Below are 18,897 nucleotides of genomic sequence, written 5' to 3'. Positions count from 1 at the left end.
TGCTATACAAATGTGAGCTATTATGTTCATCTTCTTCAGCTGTTGGAGAGGCTACAGAATGATGAACAGGAAAAGGTAATAAGCATTTATTAAGCACCAACTGTGTGCCAGGCACTGTACTAAGCTCTTTACAAAGTTCTTATATAATTCTCACAACAACCTGGGGAGGTAGGTGCTCATTGGATGAAGGCTGAGAGTAGGAATTTATCCTGGTAATAGAGATGAGAGAGGAATTAAGGAAGCTGTAAAGGAACCAAGGACTCTGAAGGACCAGATTGCCTCTAGAGAGACAGGGCGATTCAGGGGATTGACAAGAGTCCTCAAAGCCAGGAAGCCCCAGGTTCAAGTCACACTTCTGACACACACTACTTGTGCACCCCTAGGCAAATCACTTAACATTTTAGGGTTCTGGTAATCTCTCTAACACTGTGAAATGCAGAGAAATGGCCAATCTGCATTGGTAGAGAGAGTTTCCTTACCTGGGAGTTCCCCATACTGATGAAATTTCAGGTCTGGTTACTCTCCCTATCCCCATCTCTATCCCACAGTTTCTGAAGGTTCCCTTGATGACTCTACCTGGATTGTCTTGGGAAATACTTACTTTGGCTGTCTATTGCGGGTGCATCCAGTTTCAGTGAGAGTGTGGAATCCTGGCTGGCACTGGTCACATCTGTCTCCCATCACACCTGACTTACAGCTGCATCGTCCATGGTTATCACATTGTGAGCTGAGAGAGCCTGGAGGGGTGGACAAGAAGAGAGAAAAGTGGGAGGAAAGTTTGGTTAATTTACATCACAAAAAGACAGTTAACCCCTTATTAGAACTCAAGAAGTATTTAACAGTAATCAACCTTGTTGTCTCTAATGATTACTATACATGCTATGAGCATTCATCAAGGCATGCCGGGAACTTAGAAATGCACTGGGGATTCATTTGGACAATATTTCTCAAACTATGTTGTGCAAAGTTCTGATGTTCCATATAGCAGAAATAGGTATCCTCTGAGAAAATAATGATGCTAGTGATATTTTCATCTCTAAAATACTCCATATGAAATTACTTGTCAAAAATTCTTACTTTGCGTAGCAAATGTAGGATATGAAAAAAATCCTCTTCACCTTCCCCTGTCCCCACTCTAGTCCACTCTAGGATTCTGTCAATATTTTCCAACATTAAAGATTGCTGTATCCAAATGAGGTTGGGAAACGCTGCATTAGGGAATCAGCAGGAAAATACTTCTGAAGAATATATTTTATGTATGCGTCTAGTCTGATAGAGGCAACCTGGTAGTTGACACACAGCTGACCTCAAAACCAGCATGACTACATTCATGTCCCATCTCTGACACATATTACCTGACCCTGGGCAAATTAATTCACCTCTCAGTACTCCAGGGCATTCTCAAAGACCAGAACTCACAGAGAATGTGTTAACCTGCTTTGGTAGATGGAGTTTTCTACTCTGAGAGATCCCTATAATAATGAGATCAGAGGTCCAGTTCCTATCCCTATCTGGTCTAATATTAAAAATGAAGAAAGGTATAAACAGCTTCACTTTTTTAACAGAAGCCAATTATTAACACTTTCAGCCACAAGAGAATTTAATGGACATCCTAGAAATAAGGATCAGATCTGTGCCTGAGAAAGATTATTCTAGCCACCTTACTGGCTCCCCTACATCCAGTTTTCCCCCATCTCCAATCAATCCTGTAACATCCTTCACCTCTTTATTCAAACTCACCTTATTTAATGCTTCCAAAGATCAGGGGTTTCCAAAGAAGAGAAATGAGAAGGCTCTTCCCCACCCCCTTTTTTTTTTCTGAGGCAGGAGACTAAAGGTGTAGATCACTATATATAATGTTAAACTTTTTCAATAAGTGACTTTTGCTTAACTTTTCTCTCCTTTTTTTTCTTTGTTATGAGATAAAAGCAGTATGCAGTGCATAGTAGACAGACAGCTGCCCTCAACGCCAGGAAGACCTGGATTCAAGTTCTGTCTCTGACATATACTGACTGTATGACCCTGGGCAATGGATCATTTAATGTCTCAGTGCTGTTGGCAAAGGGCAGCTAGGCTACACAGTGGATAGAGCACTGGGCTGGGAATCAAGAAGACTCATCTTCATGAGTTCAAATCCAAACTGACATTTATTAGCTATGTGACCTGGGCAAGTCACTGAGCCCTGTTTGCCTCAGTTTCCTCATCTGTAAAATGGACTGGAGAAGGAAATGGCAAACCACTCCAGTATCTTTACCAAGAAAACCCCATATGGGGCCATGAAGAGTCAGACATGAGTGAAAACAGCTCAACGACAAAAGTTGTAGCCAAATCACTAAGACTATAAGTTGAAGAGAAAGTACCAAGCTGTATTTTCAGAGGAAGGTTTCTCATCAGGGAGTTTGCTATGTCAATAATCTATAAACATTAAACACCTACTATGTGCTAGGCACAGTGCTAAGTGCTAGGGATATAAGAAGAGACAAATCATTCCTGCCCTCAAGGAGCTCACAATCTAATGGGGGAGAGACCATGCAAACAAATTTACGCAAACAGAATAAATAGGGAAATAATAAACAGAGGGAAGGCACTAGAACTAAGATGGGTTGGGAAATCAAAGGTCTAATCTCTCTCTCTTTGTTACAAGGGATGGCTCTCTGATGGCAAGAGATACCAAGAAAAATGGAGATTATTTTAGAAAAATATATTAATATAAATGTATTTTTCTTAAAAAGATCTGGGATTCCTTCAAGGTAGGTACTCCTTTCTCCAGTGTAGGTCACAAAACTTCCTTGCCTTAGTAGGTAGGTTCATGACTTACTTGAACCAAAAAATGTCATCCCCTGGCGACCAGCCTTTCTGAAAGCAGACCCCCAGTCTGCCCCTGGGCTTATACTTCCAGCTCCATTGGCCCCGCCAGAGCCTGTGCTCAGCAGTCATAGCCTTGAAGAAGTCATGGTTACCTCCCTGCCATGATGAAGTACAGGACTGGAACTTCATGGAAGAGCAAAAAACCATAAATTCATAATGGATGAGAACTTGGAGATCACTGAGTCCAATCGGTGCTCAGGGTCTTGCCCAGAGTCACACAGCTACTAAGTATGTGAGAGAGGATTGCTACCCAGGTCTTCCTGAGCCCATCAGAACTCTATCCCATATGCTAAGGTACTGCCTGATCTGCCTAAAATCTTTCACAAATACCAAAGAATAACCACACCTCACCGCCCTACCTCCAACATATCTTTTTTAAAAAAGTCAGATTTATTCTTCCTGGGGGGAAGAAAAGGAGGACACACACACAATGAAAAAATGAGAGACAATGGTAAAAACCAGTACCATTGTCATACTCTGTTGGGCTGCACTTTACTCACATGTTCCATGAATAGTGAGTTTGTCATCTGGCCAAACACTCCAGCTGAGCCAATTAAATTTCTAATTACATTCACACTGCTGTTTTATTCAGATGACCCAACTCCTATGATTCACAGTGCAGCAGTATAGCCTCAAGGGATGTGGGCTCTTCAAGGAGTTGGAGGTTAAATGTGTCTTAAAGTGGGATCACCTGATTTTTCTTTCTCTATCCAAAGGCTGCGGAAATCAGACCATAAACCGCATCATGGCAGCAGCCCAGGGAGGGATTCTAAGGGTTCTGGTTCACATCTTCACTGGGCGGCTCCAGCTTTCTCAAATCACGGCATCACAGATTTGGAACCTGAAAGGACTTTAAGGGTCTGATCCACTCATTTTACATAAGAAGAACTAAAGGCCCACATTATCCCAGGTTACAGAGGCAGTTAGTAGCAGATTGGGATTCCAACCTTAATCCCCCAACTCTGAAACCATCACTCTTTCTACTAGATGATTTCTTATAGTACAACTCATCCAAGGGTACAGTGCCCTTAATCTGTGACTCGACAACCAGAACATCGTCATTTTCAAATTCTTTCAAGCAGTTGACTTGGATCAGTTCTGGCGGGCTAGATTCAATCATTGCTATTGTTGACTTCTATTGTACCTGAGGGTGAATGCCAGGTATATCCCAGCAATTAATTCAGATCACAGTAGGTTATCAAAGCGAAAGGGGGGAAGGAGTGGCATCGAGAAAGGCGGGGCCATGACTAAGACAATGACTAAGGAACTCTACAGTCATTCTCAAAGGGCAAATTCCGTTGTCAAGGAATCAACATCAAGGAAAGCAGCATCCCTAAGATTCAGTCCTTTCAGTCGAGTCTGACTCTTTGTGGACCCATTTGGGGTTTTCTTGACAAGGAGACTAGAATGGTTTGCCATTTTATTCTCTGGCTCATTTTATAGATGAGGAAACTGAGGCAAACAGGGTTAAGTGACTAACCCAGGGTCTAGTAAGTGTCTGAGGCCAGATTTGAATTCAGGAATAGGAGTCTTCCTGATTCCAGGCTCAGCACTCTATCCATTGCACCACCTAGCTGCCGTAGTATTAACCCCTCTGAAGCCAACCCTGATAGTGTCTAGGACAGAAGTAGTCAATCAGTCAATGAACAAGCATTTATTAAGCGCTCACCAAGTGCCAGGCACTGTGCTAAGCTGTAAGGATACAAAGAAAGGGGAAAAAATGGGCTCTTCTCTCAAGGAAAACACATTCTAAGGAGAGAGAACATGCAAAAAAATGTACATAAAGATATATAGCATAAATGAAAGGTAAATTAGAGAGTCAGGATCTGGAACATTGATAATGTAAATATCCCTACACCTAAACAACAGGAAGGGGAAGAATCCATAGCTATACAAGGGATGGAAAGGATCACAAAAGATAAAATAGACAATTTTGATTACATGAAATTTAAAAACTTTTGCACAAACGAAAAGAGTGAATGGAGCAGGGGTGGGGAAGGCATGAGAGATATGGGAGGGAAGGATAGGATTGGAAGTAGGATTGGAATTTATAGAGAAGCCCAAATCGTGTAGTCCTTACCTTTGGTGTTGCAATTGCAAGGCAAGCAGCGGTCTCTGTCTCTCTGGTGGTAAAATCCATCCTTGCACCTCTCACAGTGGACACCAGCTGTATTGTCATTACAGTTGAGGCAGCGGAATCCCTTTCCCGTCCTCCTTTGCAGCTCTTGATCGAAGATGCATTGCCTGGACTTCCCATTACAGTCACAGACTAAGAAGAGGAAGAAATTCAACAGCATTAGAGAAAGAATCCAGGACCAGCTGCCTTGAAACAGTGGAAAGAGTACCATTTCTAGGGTCAGAAGGCTGGGTTCAAACCCATCTCTGGCACTTCCTACCTGTGGGACCTTGGCAAGTCACTTAAATTCCTCATCTGTATCATAAAGGGATAGGACTAGCTGGGTCTTCTAAGGTGCCTTCCACTTATAAGTATATTACAATTACCCCATGACTTACACTTTCTAATAAAATTTCACCATTATTCCAACTTGGGTCAGATCCATCTTCTCATCATCTCTCTTCCATCATGAAAAGAGCTGCTTTTTATATTTTTGTAATAAGGGTTATTTTCTTCTTTCTTTGATATTTTTGGGGGTATAAAGAGGCAGCTGGTGGTGCAATGAGTACTGTGTTGCGCCCAGAGTTAGAGAGTTAGATAGACTTGAGTTCAAATCCAGCCTCAGACACTTACTAGCTGTGTGACCCTGACCAAGTCACTTAGCTTCTGTCTGCCTCAACTGTAAAATAGGCAAAATAATATCTACCTCTCAGAACTGTTGTGAGGATAAAAAATGAGATAACATTTGTAATAATATTAGCACAGTGTTTGGCACATAGTAGGTGTTATATAAATGCTTATTTCCCTATATGCCCAGTATGGTGTTATTGGGTCAAAGGGTATGCAACATTTTAGTAACTTCTGGGAAATAGTTCCAAATGGCATTCTAAAATAGTGCCAAACAAATTCACAGCTACTCTAAAAGTTCATTAATATGCCATTTCCCCCAGTCCCTCCAATATTTGTCATTTTCCTTCTATGTCAACTCATCCAATCTGAAAGATGTAATATCAAACTTCAGAATTACTTTAATTTACATTTCTCTAATTATGAGTGACTCACGGCATTTTTTTTAATATGGTTATTAATAGTTTGACTCTCTTCTTTGGAAAAACCGCCTAGTCGTATTCTTTGACCATTTGTTAGCTGGAAAATGGCTCTTGTTAAAAATTTGATTGTATTCCTTTTATATCTTGGAAACGGGACCCTTATGAGAGAAACTTGCTGAAGTGTTTTTTTTTTCATTTGTCTGTTACCTTTCTAATCTTAGCTGCATTGCTTTTGTTTGTGCAAAAACTTTTTTTTTAATTTAGGCAATCAAAATTGTACATCTTATCTTTTGTGATGCTCCCAGTCTTGCTTGGTCATGAATTCTTCTTTATGCAAAGATGAAAAAGATAATTTATTCCTTGCTCCTCTGATGTTTACAGTGTCACCTTTTATATATGTCATATATCCACTTAGAGCTTACCTTAGTCTAATAAGTTATGAGAAATTAGCCAAAACCTTTGCAATCATTCAGTCAACAAACATTTATTAAGTGCCTACTGTATGCCAGGCACTTGCTAAGTGAGGAGGATACACTGCTCCCTGCTCTCAAGGAGCTTGAAATCTAATGAGGAAGACAACATGTAAACAACAATACACGAACAGGCTACATACAGGATAAATTGGAGATAATTAGGATTTAAGGTGGACAAGGAATGGTGTCCTATAGAAGGTTCTCAAGAGAGCTGACCTCTAACCAGAGGACATTAGTTTAAATTTTGTCTCAGCTACTTACTACCCAAATTCACTTAATCTCCCTGGGTCTCAGTTTCCTTAGGTGTAAAATGAGAGAGTTGGGCCAGGCAATCTCTAAGGTCCCTTCCAGCTCCATGTCTGTGCCTCTCCAATACCTTTCCAGCTTTGTTTAATCACTTCTGTTCATGGACTCTACGGTCCCCATTCTCGTCCTGCTCTCTTGGGCTTCCATCCAAGGTCTAGAATGTACTCCTTTCTCACCTCCTTTCACTTCTGAAATCCTTATTTTCCTTCTAGACTCATCCTTAGGTGCCTCCACCTTCACAAAACTTGCTCTGATCCCCTCAACTGAAAGTGTTTCCTCCCCACTCAAATTGTCTTAAGGTTTGTTGTCTGAATCTCTTCTTTGCATGTAGAACACTGTACCATGAATTCTATTTATTATTTGTGCCTGTGTTACATCGAATGCAGCTGTCAGAGGGGCTAGCTGACCCTGACCCCGCGGTCAGAGCAGGTTTGAACCAGTTGGAGCTGGTCTTGTAGTTTCTTTGAAAACTCCTCATTGCTGTACCTGGAGCCTGCTGTTCTGACCAGACGTCATCACTTCCCGAGCTTCTCCAGCCTTCCGTATGGACTTCTGGCTAGTTTACAAAACAACTTATGTAATAGTTTCAAGAGGCTGTGCCTTCCATGAGATTCCCTCCCTGTTGAAGCGTATGTAAACTCTTCCCCTTCTTCTCCTCCTGGACACTCCAGTCCTTTGGTGTCTTGAATCGTAATTCTCTTGCCTCTATTAAATATTCTTCTAGTTGTTACTTTGGTATTTCTCTTTATTTCAGGTTGACAGTTATATACTACAAGAGGCAGCCTTATGGAGTGGATAGAGAGCTGGCTTCAAATCCAGGAAGACCTGGATTCAAGTCCTGCATTATGTGTATTGGCTGTGTGACCTTGAGCAAGTCATTTAACTTCTCGGTGCTCTAGGACAATTCTCTAAGATGACAGCTACAGAGAAGGTGTTGATCTGCACCGGTATTTTCCTAATCTGGGAATTCCTTATATACTGATGAAATCATAGGTCTCTATTATATCCTACTAGAATATTATAAGCTTATTGATTGAAAGAACTAAATTATTTTTCGTCTTTGTAATCTTAATAATATTGTAGGCACTTGACAAGTGTTTAATTGGACTGATATTTCTCTTTATTACACACACACACACACATGCGTTTTTTGTCACCGTTCCTGAAACACTTATGGAATTCTGCACATAGGAATTTTGTACCAATAGGACCTCAAAAATAGTTCTAAAATATAAATAACTGGATGGGAGGAGGTATTTTTCCATGGTCAGACATAATGCTTTAGGAAAATCACTTTGACAGGTATCATTACAACCTCATTCTTACCCCTAATAGAGTAGGTCCATACCTCTGTCAATGGCACAAGAGTTAACTGGATTTATCCCAAGACCTATATGTCTGTATCTGAATTCCGGTTACCGTATATTCATACCTTGCTACAAATTCAATGTTTTTAGTCTAGATGTAGGTGGGAATCATATCTAATCTATGCTTTATTCACCTCCTCTGGCATATAGGTATTTATTATTATAATAACAATAATAATGCCCAGCCCCTGACCCACAAGGTATTTCTTAGAAAAGACAAGCCACACACAGACCCTCCCATTACCCCACACAGTGATACCTAGGCCCAGATCAAAGTAGCTAGGAATTTTTTTTTTCCAAACAATGAAGCGAGGTGTGCAGAATCCCTGAGGGATCTCTCCACAAGCACTCCCACCCCTCACTAAAACACTCAATTGAACAGGTTAAGACAGGAAGCAGAATGTTGTAATCCCCACTCCATCCCACAGAGTGATGAAGGCAGGCAGAAAATGATTGCTAGAGCTTCTTTGGGGCCCAGAGACTAGAATGGAGGCATCTACTGATGCCTCCAGTCGATTCATCTCAGCTTGTCAGAGTTTCATTCCAAATGTCCTACCTGAAAGACCAACTTCCTAGAGTTAGTCATTTTCAAAACATCTAACACAATGGCATTAATATCATAAATTGGGTCCAAATGGATCCTTTTTCTAGTGTTCACCACTTACAAGCACATAATATTTTCGAATTGGGATAATATAACTTCATATGGAATAACTTCAGACAAAGGTAAAATAACTTCATACTTTTTGGATTCATTCTGGTTTTTTTTTCACTTATATAAAAATATTCCTTCTTATTAGTAATGCCACTGGCCTCCCTATTTCATTTTGAAAATCTAGTCTCCGGAATTCAGCAAAAGAAGAGAAGCACAAAGTCAAACTTGTCCTTCCTTCAAACTTCCCTGATTCTTTTCAGGGCACAAACATCCTAATCTCCAAGTCCATAACCTTGAAGTCATTCTTGACTCTTTCTGCTGAGAAATAGGTGGTATATGGATAGAGTTTTCAACTTAGAGTTAAAGTGCTTTGTAAACCTTAAAACACTACATAAGTTTTTTATTCATTTATTTATTATTGTTATTACTATTCCCTGCCACTCACTCCTCATCCCAATCAATTGTTGTTGGTGCCATTCAGTTGTTCAGTCCTGTCTGATGCTTCGAAACCCCGTGGACCATAACACTCCAGGCCCCTCTGTCTTCCACTATCTCCCAATGTCTGTCCAAGCTCATGTTCATTGTTTCCATGACACTATCTATCCATCTCATCCTCTCATCTCATCCTGTCCTTCTCCTTTTGCCTCCAGTCTTTTCCAGCATCAGGGTCTTTCCCAATGGGCCCCATCTTCTCATTATGTGGCCAAAGTATTTAAGCTTCAACTTCAGTATTTGACCTTCCAATGAATAGCCTGAATGAATTTCATTAACTACTGACTGATTTGACCTCCTTGTTGTCCAAGGGACTATTAAAAGTCTTCTCCAGCAGCACAATTGGAACATGTTGATTCTGTGGCCTTATAGTCCAATTCTCCCAGCCATATATTGCTACTGGAAAAACCATAGCTTTGTCGATGCCGACCTTTGCCAGAAAGGTGATGTCTCTGCTTTTTAGTATGCGGTCCAGATTTGCCATAGCTTTCCTTCTAAGGAGCAGGCACCATCTGCAGTGATGTTTGAGCCTAAGAATATAAAATCTGATACTGCTTCCATTTCTTCTCCCAATTTCTCTTCCAATCAATTGCAGTCTTACACATTCTAACTCAAAATCTTTTGTCTCCATTTCATTTCCATTCCATTTCCCATTCCTAAGCCCTCATTACCTCTCCCCTGGAATATTTCAACAACCTCCTAATTGGTCCCCCTGCTTTCAGTCTGTCCTCTCTCCAATCTATCCTCCACAAGGCTGCCAAACCAATATTCGTAAAATATGGTCTCATCACGATAGCCCCTGCTTAAAAATGGTTAGTGGCTCCCTACTGATGCAGCCAGGTGTCACTGGGTCTAGAGTAGAAGAGAGTTCAAACTCCAGCTCAGATACTTACTAACTGTGTGACCCTGGGCAAGTCACTTAACCTCTGTTTCAGTTTCCTCATCTATAAAATAAAGATAATAATAGCACCTACCTTGCAGGGATACTTGTGCAAATCAAATGAGATAATATTTATAAAGTATCTGGCACAGACTAGTCATTTAACAAATGCTTGATTCCTTCTTTCCTGTTGAATCTACTAATAAATTCAAAAGCCTCAGCCAGGCATTTGAAATTTTCCACAATACAGTTCTCAGCTATCTTTTGAGTCATCTATTATATTAGTCCCCGTCACATTCTCTCTATTTCATTCAAACTGGCTCATTTTACATCATCTATCCCGGTGCATTCACACAGACTGTCCTCTGGGGTTTGAAAATGCCCCCCTTTCTCACCTCCACCTCTTAGAAGACCTTGTTTCCTTCACAAGGAAGCCATCACCTGCATAAGCCCTTCCTAAACTATCTCACACCCAATTAGTCCTCTCCGCCTCTTGAAATGACTTTCTATATTTTTTATATTTATTTGTCTATATACATGTTGTATTCCCCCAGTAGTCAGCAAGACAATAAGCATTTATTAAGTGCTGACTGTGTGCAAGACACTTAGCTGAGTGCAAAGTGCTAGGAATACAAAGAAAAGACAGAGTCTAATGGGGAGACCCCAGGAAAACAACTATGTATAAGCAAAGTAAAGACAGGATAAATCGGAGACAATCAGCAGAGGGAAGGTGCTAATATTGAGAGGGATCACCAAAGTCTTCTCATGGAAGGTGAGAGTTTAGCTGGGACTTCAAGGAAGCCTGTAGAGTAGAAGCTGCTTGAGGGGAGGGCCTTTATTTTCCTTTTTGTCTTTGTATCCTCAAAATATAGCAGTGGCCTGCTCATAGTATGCATTACATAAAAATTGTTTCATTGGATCTTACAAGTAAGAGAAATGTCTAGTAAGTTTCCATTCTCAGAAGAGCTTAGGTCAGTTGAGCTCTGATAGAGCAAATATTGTTATTTTGGTAGACACACAAAAAAGAAAAGCTCAAAAGTTGTGCCACCATTGTCCCATTTCCAAATTTCATAGCTTTGATCTCAATCTCTCCTTTTCATACCAGGGTATCAATACTTTATGATCTATTTTGTTGCTAAATATTCTCATTTCTTTCTTCAACTGTCCCTCAGGTTCATTCTTCCTTAGCATTTCCTATTATTTCCATCTTATTCTGAGTCCTTATCACCCTAGCCTAGTACAATAAAAAACCAGTATAACTACCCACTTTCCTCTACTCTTGAATCTCTTGATCCCTTTTCCCATCACTTATCACACTTTGCTAAACCCCAGCCCCGGATTACATCTTCTACTTGCCTCCTTCATTCCTACCCAGATGCTGCTTAATAAAATTATAGGAAATTATAAAGTTTTGCTGGCTGGGTATACCATAAATTTATGCTATCCAATCTCAACTGGGTCCTCCCTTGAGCTCCAGTCTCTTCAGTGAATAGAGAGAAAGAGATCTATATGATAAATGTTTTGAATGTAGAAATGACCAGATTTGGCAATGGATTAGATACATGGGGTGAGTCAGAATAAGGAGTCAAGGATGATAGCTGAGGTTTCAAGCCTGGGTGACTAGAATCAATAGTAAGAGAGAATTTGAGAGTAAAGATAATCAATTCTGTTTTGACAATGTTGAGTTCAAGATGGTTATGGGACATTCAGTTCAACATGGCCAAAAGCATTATGGTATTTCAGGACCAAAGTTCAGAACAGAGATTAAGACTGCATATGTAGATCTGCAAATCTTCTGTATACATACAATAATTGAACCTATGGGAATTGAAAAAATCACCAAGTGAGATATATAGAAGGGAACAAGAAGATGGCCTGGGACAGAGACTTGGGGGACACCCAGTAGTTAGTGGATGTGACATAGGTAAAGAAGTAGAGGTCAGATCTGTAGGAGGAGACCCAGGAGAGAGCAGTGTCATAAAAACTTAGTGAGGACAAAACATCCAGAAGGAGAAAGCGATCAACAGCATCAAATGAGGCTTAAAAGACAAGAAGGATGAGGATAGGGAGACGCAATATTAGTTTTATCAATTAAGAGATTACTCTTAACTTTGGAGAGAGTAGTTTAAGTTGAGGGATGAATTCAGGAGCCAGATTGTAGATGGTTTAGAATAGAATAAAAGAAGAGGAAGTAGGGCATTGAGTGTAGCCATCTTTCTCAAAATTAAAAAAAAAAAACTGAGAGGAGAGATAGAAGATAACTGGTGCTTAAAAACCCCCACGATTGAGTAAGGGTATTTTTTAAGGATGGGGGTGACATGGGCATATTTGTAGGCAGCAGAGAAGGAACCAGTAGCTAAGAAGATATTGAAGATAACAGAGAGAGAGTGGGGATAATAGTGGGGACAATCTGCTTGAAAAAACAGGAGGGGAGGGGATCAAGGGTACATGTAAAGGTGTTGACCTTGGCAAAGAGAAAGCATAGATGAGATTAGATCACATAAAGGATTATATAGTAGGGAAAGATATCAGTGATGATGGAGAGGGGAGAAGAGGGACCTCGCATTGAAAAGCTTCTACTTTTTTGTGTAATAGAGGTAAGGTCCTTAGTAGAGAGGGTGGGATCAAGGGAATATTCATGGTAGGCTTGGGGATAGATGAGGTTTGGAACAGGTACTATGGAAAGTGGGATAGTGAACCAATCAGGAAGTAGAATGATTTCCTTGACTTAATGATGTCCCAGGTCAGGTTTGATACAATCTGACCTGTTTTAATGCAACCCTCAATCCCCAGAGCACTTACTATTATTATTGTCTACAAAAATTCATGATTCCTTTCCTAGTCTCCTTTATGCCTGCTCTACTCCCCCCTCCCCCCAACTTACAGGTACTTCCCTCCAGAAATTACATTGTACATATTTTTAATATACTTAGATGTACACATGTGGGTTTTTTCTTATAGAATATGAGCTCCTTGAAGTCATTGACTATTTCACTTTTGTCTTTGTACCACTAGTATAAATAGATGCTTAACAAATGCTTATTAATTGATATAACATAGTAATGTGGAATATCCCATTCTGCATAATGCCAACAAGCATAGAAAAATGATGTGTGTCGAGTAGAAAAAAATTAGATGAATAGAGGTAATATGCCTAAATTCTATTTTGTATATATTTCTCGGGTGTTGACTTAAGAGAATAAAAGTGGGACAGGCCAATGAATCAGAAATGGAGCATTTTTTCCATGTGCATTGTCTTCCCATGTCAAGGGAAGTTTTGGTTTAAGAGTGGAAACTTGGCTGATACAAAACTGACTCTGGGAAGAACACAGCAAGCACCTGTACATACAGGAATCACCTGGAAGTTTAGGGCCTCCCCCTCCCCTTGAAAGCTCCCTAGCCCAACGCACAAAGTTTTCATTGTCTCTGCACGGAGAGCATTCAATGGGAGAGTTCTCTTTCCACACAGGCTTGTGTTAGAATTGGGGTGGGAGGCGTGATGAGAAGGAAATTGACATTTTCCAACAGAGAAGTCTAAGGGGACTAAGACATTAGGCAGATGCTTCCAGCAAGTGTAATCAACATTGCAGAGAGAGGAGTGAGGGCGCATCCATATGTGAGGCTGGAGCTGGGACACCATGTTCTGCTGGGGGAAGGGAGGCTGTGAGATAAGTTTGTATTTATCTGGCAGGCTTGGCAGGTAGGGTACTTGGCCAGTTTGCGGGACTATCTCAGATGCTTGGAATTCAAATGTCATGTTTGAACCTGACAACGTGTGTGTGCCGGCTAAAGATTACATGGAACGCTTGCTTAGTACACTAGCACTTTCTTAAGTTAATATAAGAGAAGCAGCCACGTCATGTTGTGGTTTGCCTGTAATCTTCCTGAAAGATGAATCGAAGTATGAAATCATTTGAAGGGAAAAAACACATTTCTCCTTATTTAGAAGGGTGATGGGCTGCCTAACCTCCCTGAAACAATCCTTGATCCTCCCACCCCTCTCTCAGATGCAGAAGCTGCCTCTCTTCTCTTCAATTTCACGTCTCACAAAATCATGGTTGCAGTCATCTCATGGCACCGAGATACTTTTGCCAGTCTTCCTGGCCCTTATCCCTTTCAGTTTTCTCTTGCTTCCTTACTTCCTCTGACTCCTTTAGGCATCAGAAGGAAAGAGAGGCACAACAGATGGTACAATGAGGTAGAAGAGCAATTTGTCCAGAAGGAGTTGCCCTAATGATTAGAGATATTTATCTACTTGGAATATTTAACTAGCTGGAATTTTCCAGTGCTAAATCCTTTTGGAAGGGAATTTTCTCCTCTCTTCGATTAAGCGACTTTTTCAGTTACCTTAATGATCTGAAAAACAGAGGTTGAAAGCTCTCTAATTTAACCTGACCTTTAATTTTAAGATCAGAGGTGTAAGCTAGTGTGTCTTGCCTTTCTTTTGCACAGTACAGTAAAAACTATACTAATTCTGGAGTGAGAAGACTCTTGCCTAACACTTCTCATCTAAGTGACCTTGAACAGTGAACGTCCCCAGGCCTCAGCTGTCTTAGCTGTAAAATGAAAGTACGGAACTTGATGGCCTCAGAGGTCCCTTCCAACTCTGTACTGATGATCTGTTTAATCAACTTGATCAGCTTTATAAAAAATAAATTTTCACTTTGGTGTCTCATTCAGAGTCAGAATTATGGATGGGTGAACCTGCTTTGGACTATCAGATTATCAGGCAAATTCCAGAGCAAGAATTCTATTTTACTAATCAAAGAAACCAACTGAGTTTAACTGTGTAATCTCAGGGGTAATTTTGAATGGCAGAAAATGGGAAATATCGTTTTCTAAGCTGATTGCAGTCATTGAAAGAGGACAAAATAGAGTACTTTATTTTTAATCTTGTTGCTTTTGAAAGAGAGCCTCCAGTTCTTAGTAAGCTGTTTCCAATCAAGTTCTAATACTTCATTGTGGCTACAGTCAGGGGTGGTTCCTGCCCTGGGGGAGTGGAATTCATCCCCACTATTATAGTCATCTCCTCTCCCTTCTCCCATCAGTTGGTTATATATACAGGAAATTGGGGTGGGAGAAGGGATATATATGTATATATATGTATACACACACACACATACATACACACATATATGTATATATATATATGTATATATATATGTACACATACATACAGGAAGTATATCCTGTATATAGCTTATTTGTACATAGTCGTTTGCGTGTTGTCTTTCCTATTAGACTTAACTCCTTGATAGCAATTAATTAATAAACATTTATCAAGCACTTACCCCAGCAGCTAGGTGGTCCAGTGGATAGTGTGCCAGGCCTTAAATCAGGAAGACTCATCTTCCTAAGTTCGAATCTGGCCTCAGACACTTACTAGCTGTGTAACCCTGGGCAAGTCACTTAACCCTGTTTGCCTCAGTTCCTCATCTGTAAAATGAGTTGGAGAAGGAAATGGCAGACCACTCCAATATCATCATCATGGTCATCAACAACAACAGACAATGGCAATGTGCTAAGTGCTGGGTTTAGAAAAAGAGATGAAAGACTATTTCTGCCCTCAAGGAGCTTACAGTCTATCCAGGACTGGTTTGGGGCTTTCTTTGTATCCATGGCATTTAACTTGGGACCACAGTAGGTACTTAATAAATATTTGTTGACTGACTGAATGTATAACTGTACACACAAACACACACACACACACACACACATGTGCACACCCCTGCAATCTGACTCTTCTGACTACAGAAACAGATTTCTGTTTCCCATGGAATTTCTACACAATGAGGGAAAATGAGTAGCTAAGTAAACAAGACATCTGACTAAGCATTCAAGGAATAGATATACAAGGAGTGAAAGTTATAAATGGCTTAGAGCAATTAGTGTCATGTACCATTTGAAAAGCAATTGGAATTCAATGGCTTTCTTGGAGTTTTTGTTGTTCAGTCAGGTCCGACTCTTCATGGCCCCACTTGGGGTTTTCCTGGCAAAGACACTAGAGTGGTTTTCCATTTCTTTCTCGAGCTCATTTTACAGATGAGGAAACTGAGACCACAGGGTTGAGTGACATGCCCAGGGATACAGGGCTGATAAGTGTCTGAGATCAGATTTGAACTCAGGCTCAGCACTCTATCCACTGTACCACCTAGCTGCCCTAGGAAGAAGTTTACAGGGAAAAATTTAGGTGTTATAAAAAATTTTTTTAAATTAATAAACATTAATTTTTTTATTGGAATAAAAGAGAGTCAGAATTCCATGCCATTTGGAATGACAAGTGATATAGAGATTAAAAGGAGAGATGCTGTTAATGAAGAGCATAAAGAGGAGAGAGACTTAATATTTACTTTATCTTCATTTTAGTTTTTAAGTTTCAAGAAGAAAATTTATAAAAAAATCAAATTATCAGAACATTTTCACAAATGTATTTTTTAAAAAAACTTGTAATAACCAATTCACCTCTTCCCTAATCATGTTTGACATTTTACCAACTAAACAAATCTTTCTCTTTAAGCATTTTCTAACTCTTTAGTACCATATATTTCTGTTCAAGGATGGTGATGGTTTTCACTTTGAAAGTAGACAGATCATGAATAATGAATTGAGTTTTTACTACCACCAAAAAATTTGCAAATATGCAGGTTGTGATGGTTGGGAGGAAAAAAAAACTGTGTTGGGGAAGGTGTGTGTGGTGTGAGATTTATAAGGATTATGGGAAATAGGATGGCTCTACTCTAGACATGCTTCCTTTCTCCTCCCTGGAATCCTTACCCTGACCCTTTACTGGTGTCTCCTATATCTGTACTCTCCCACAATGGAAATTCATAGCCCATGCTTTATTCAATCAGGCCTCTCCAGCCAGTTCCTGACACCTCCCTGCCCATGACCCACCCAGAGAAGGCAAACCAATCAGGTACACCTGAGCAAGAGAGCTAGGTAGGAAAATAGATAGAGACCTAGGCTTAGAGTCACAACGACCTAAGTTCGAAGTCACTTAACCTGTCCCGGACTCAGTTTCTACATCTGTAAAAGTGAGGGTTGCATTTGACAGCTTCTAAGGTTCTTTCCAACTCTAAATCTATGAAGCAGTGATCTCTCTGAAACCTCTGGTCATCACCTGCATCAATGAGCAGCCTTGATATGTAGAGGGCACAACCCAAGTATCCACAAAATACCAAATAAAGAATGAGGAGATCTCGCCATAACCAAGTGTGCCAAGTCCTGTAGGGCAGCCTGTCACAGGATTGTCAACCTCCTTCCTCCTTCTGCTGTGAACTAAAGACCATCGCACCTGAGGCCTAGTGATCTCTCCTACAGCAAGCAAAGAACCTGTTGTATCCCCTTTTCTCCAATGATTGAGAGCCAGAGGAATACTTAGCCTTAAACACCACTTCCCTTCTGGGCCTCCTTTCTAATCCCACTCCCATACCTCCAAGTGTCTGCAGTTAGATCTTACACTTTCCTTTAATTAACAAATTAAATGTGAATTAAAATGCACCAGTAAGTAAGGGCTTTTGCTTTTAGCCTTACAAGTCAGGGACTGCCACTTTTGTGAAGGGCTCAAAGTCTTTAAAGCTGCTGCAGAGGACTGGGACACATCTTGGTGGCTGTACTCAGCTCAACTGCTAGTTCTTCGAACCTACAAAGGGATATCTCAAGTCAAGGCAACAAGTAGTCAACAAGCAATAAGCACCTCTATGTGCCAGGCAGGGCAGCTAGGTGGTACAATGGATAGAGTGCTTGGCCTAGAGTCTCAAAGACTCATCTTCCTGAGTTCAAATCTAGCCTCAGACACTTACTAGCTACATAACCCTAGACAAGTCACTTTGCCTCAATTTTCTTTTTTTTAATTTTTTTTTTTTTAGGCAATTAGGGTTAAGTGACTTGCCCAGGGTCACACAGCTAGTAAGTGTCAAGTGTTTGGTCTGAGGCCGGATTTGAACTCAGGTCCTCCTGACTTCAGGGCCAGTGCTCTATCCACTGCGCCACCTAGCTGCCCCCCTCAATTTTCTCATCTGTAAAATGAGTTAGAGAAGAAAATGGCAAACTACTCTGGTATCTTTGCCAAGAAAACCCAAAATGGGGTCACGAAGACGGATTAGGCTAAAACAGCTCAACAAATGTGCCAGGCCTTATGCTAAATTCTATGCTAAGCAAGAACCAACCCCTGCTCTCAAGGAATTCACAGTCTGAGAGAAGACAACATGCAAGCAACTATGCACAAACAAGATAGACGGAGGAAAAACTGGAGATTTGTTCAAAGGGAAGGCACTGAGATTAAGGAAGACTGGGAAAGGCTTCTTGCAAAAGGTGGAAGTTTAGCTGAGACGTGAAGGAAGCCAGGAGGTGGAGATGAGGAGAGAGAGCATTCCAGGCATGGGGGATGGCCAGAGAAAATGCAGAGTTGGACCATGAAGTGTCGTGCGTGAGAAACAGCAAACAAGCCGGTGTCACTGGATCACAGGGTACGCAGCAGGATGTAAAGTGTGAAAAGACCAGAGAGGTGGGGAAAGGAAGGGCAGGTTAGGAAGAGCTTTAGAAGCCAAGCAGAAGATTTTAGATTTGCTCCCAGACAAAACTGAGAGCCGCTGGAGTTTATTGAGTAGAGGGTAACCTGGTAAGTTCATTCGAATGCCTGTAGATATTTTCACTTACGGTATAATAAACATTTAACAAGGGAGTTGAAAC

At 40.7% G+C, this 18,897-nt stretch overlaps 1 protein-coding gene across 1 annotated transcript in view; it reads right to left on the bottom strand.

Moving 5' to 3' along the window:
* Positions 1-18,897, bottom strand: part of LAMC2 (laminin subunit gamma 2) — an 82,070-nt gene that overhangs the window by 39,937 nt on the left and 23,236 nt on the right. The window contains exons 3-4 of the mRNA XM_027868585.1: positions 4,949-5,137; positions 602-737 (exon numbers count right to left, since the gene is read on the bottom strand). Of these exons, the coding sequence (XP_027724386.1) occupies positions 602-737; positions 4,949-5,137 (325 nt within the window). The remainder of the gene's footprint in view (positions 1-601; positions 738-4,948; positions 5,138-18,897) is intronic.

Source organism: Vombatus ursinus, unplaced genomic scaffold (genome assembly GCF_900497805.2).
Source record: "Vombatus ursinus unplaced genomic scaffold, bare-nosed wombat genome assembly UNPS02014789.1, whole genome shotgun sequence".
Lineage (NCBI taxonomy): Eukaryota > Metazoa > Chordata > Mammalia > Diprotodontia > Vombatidae > Vombatus > Vombatus ursinus.
Note: the sequence above shows the minus strand (reverse complement) of the source record. Positions and strands in the feature narration are given on the sequence as shown.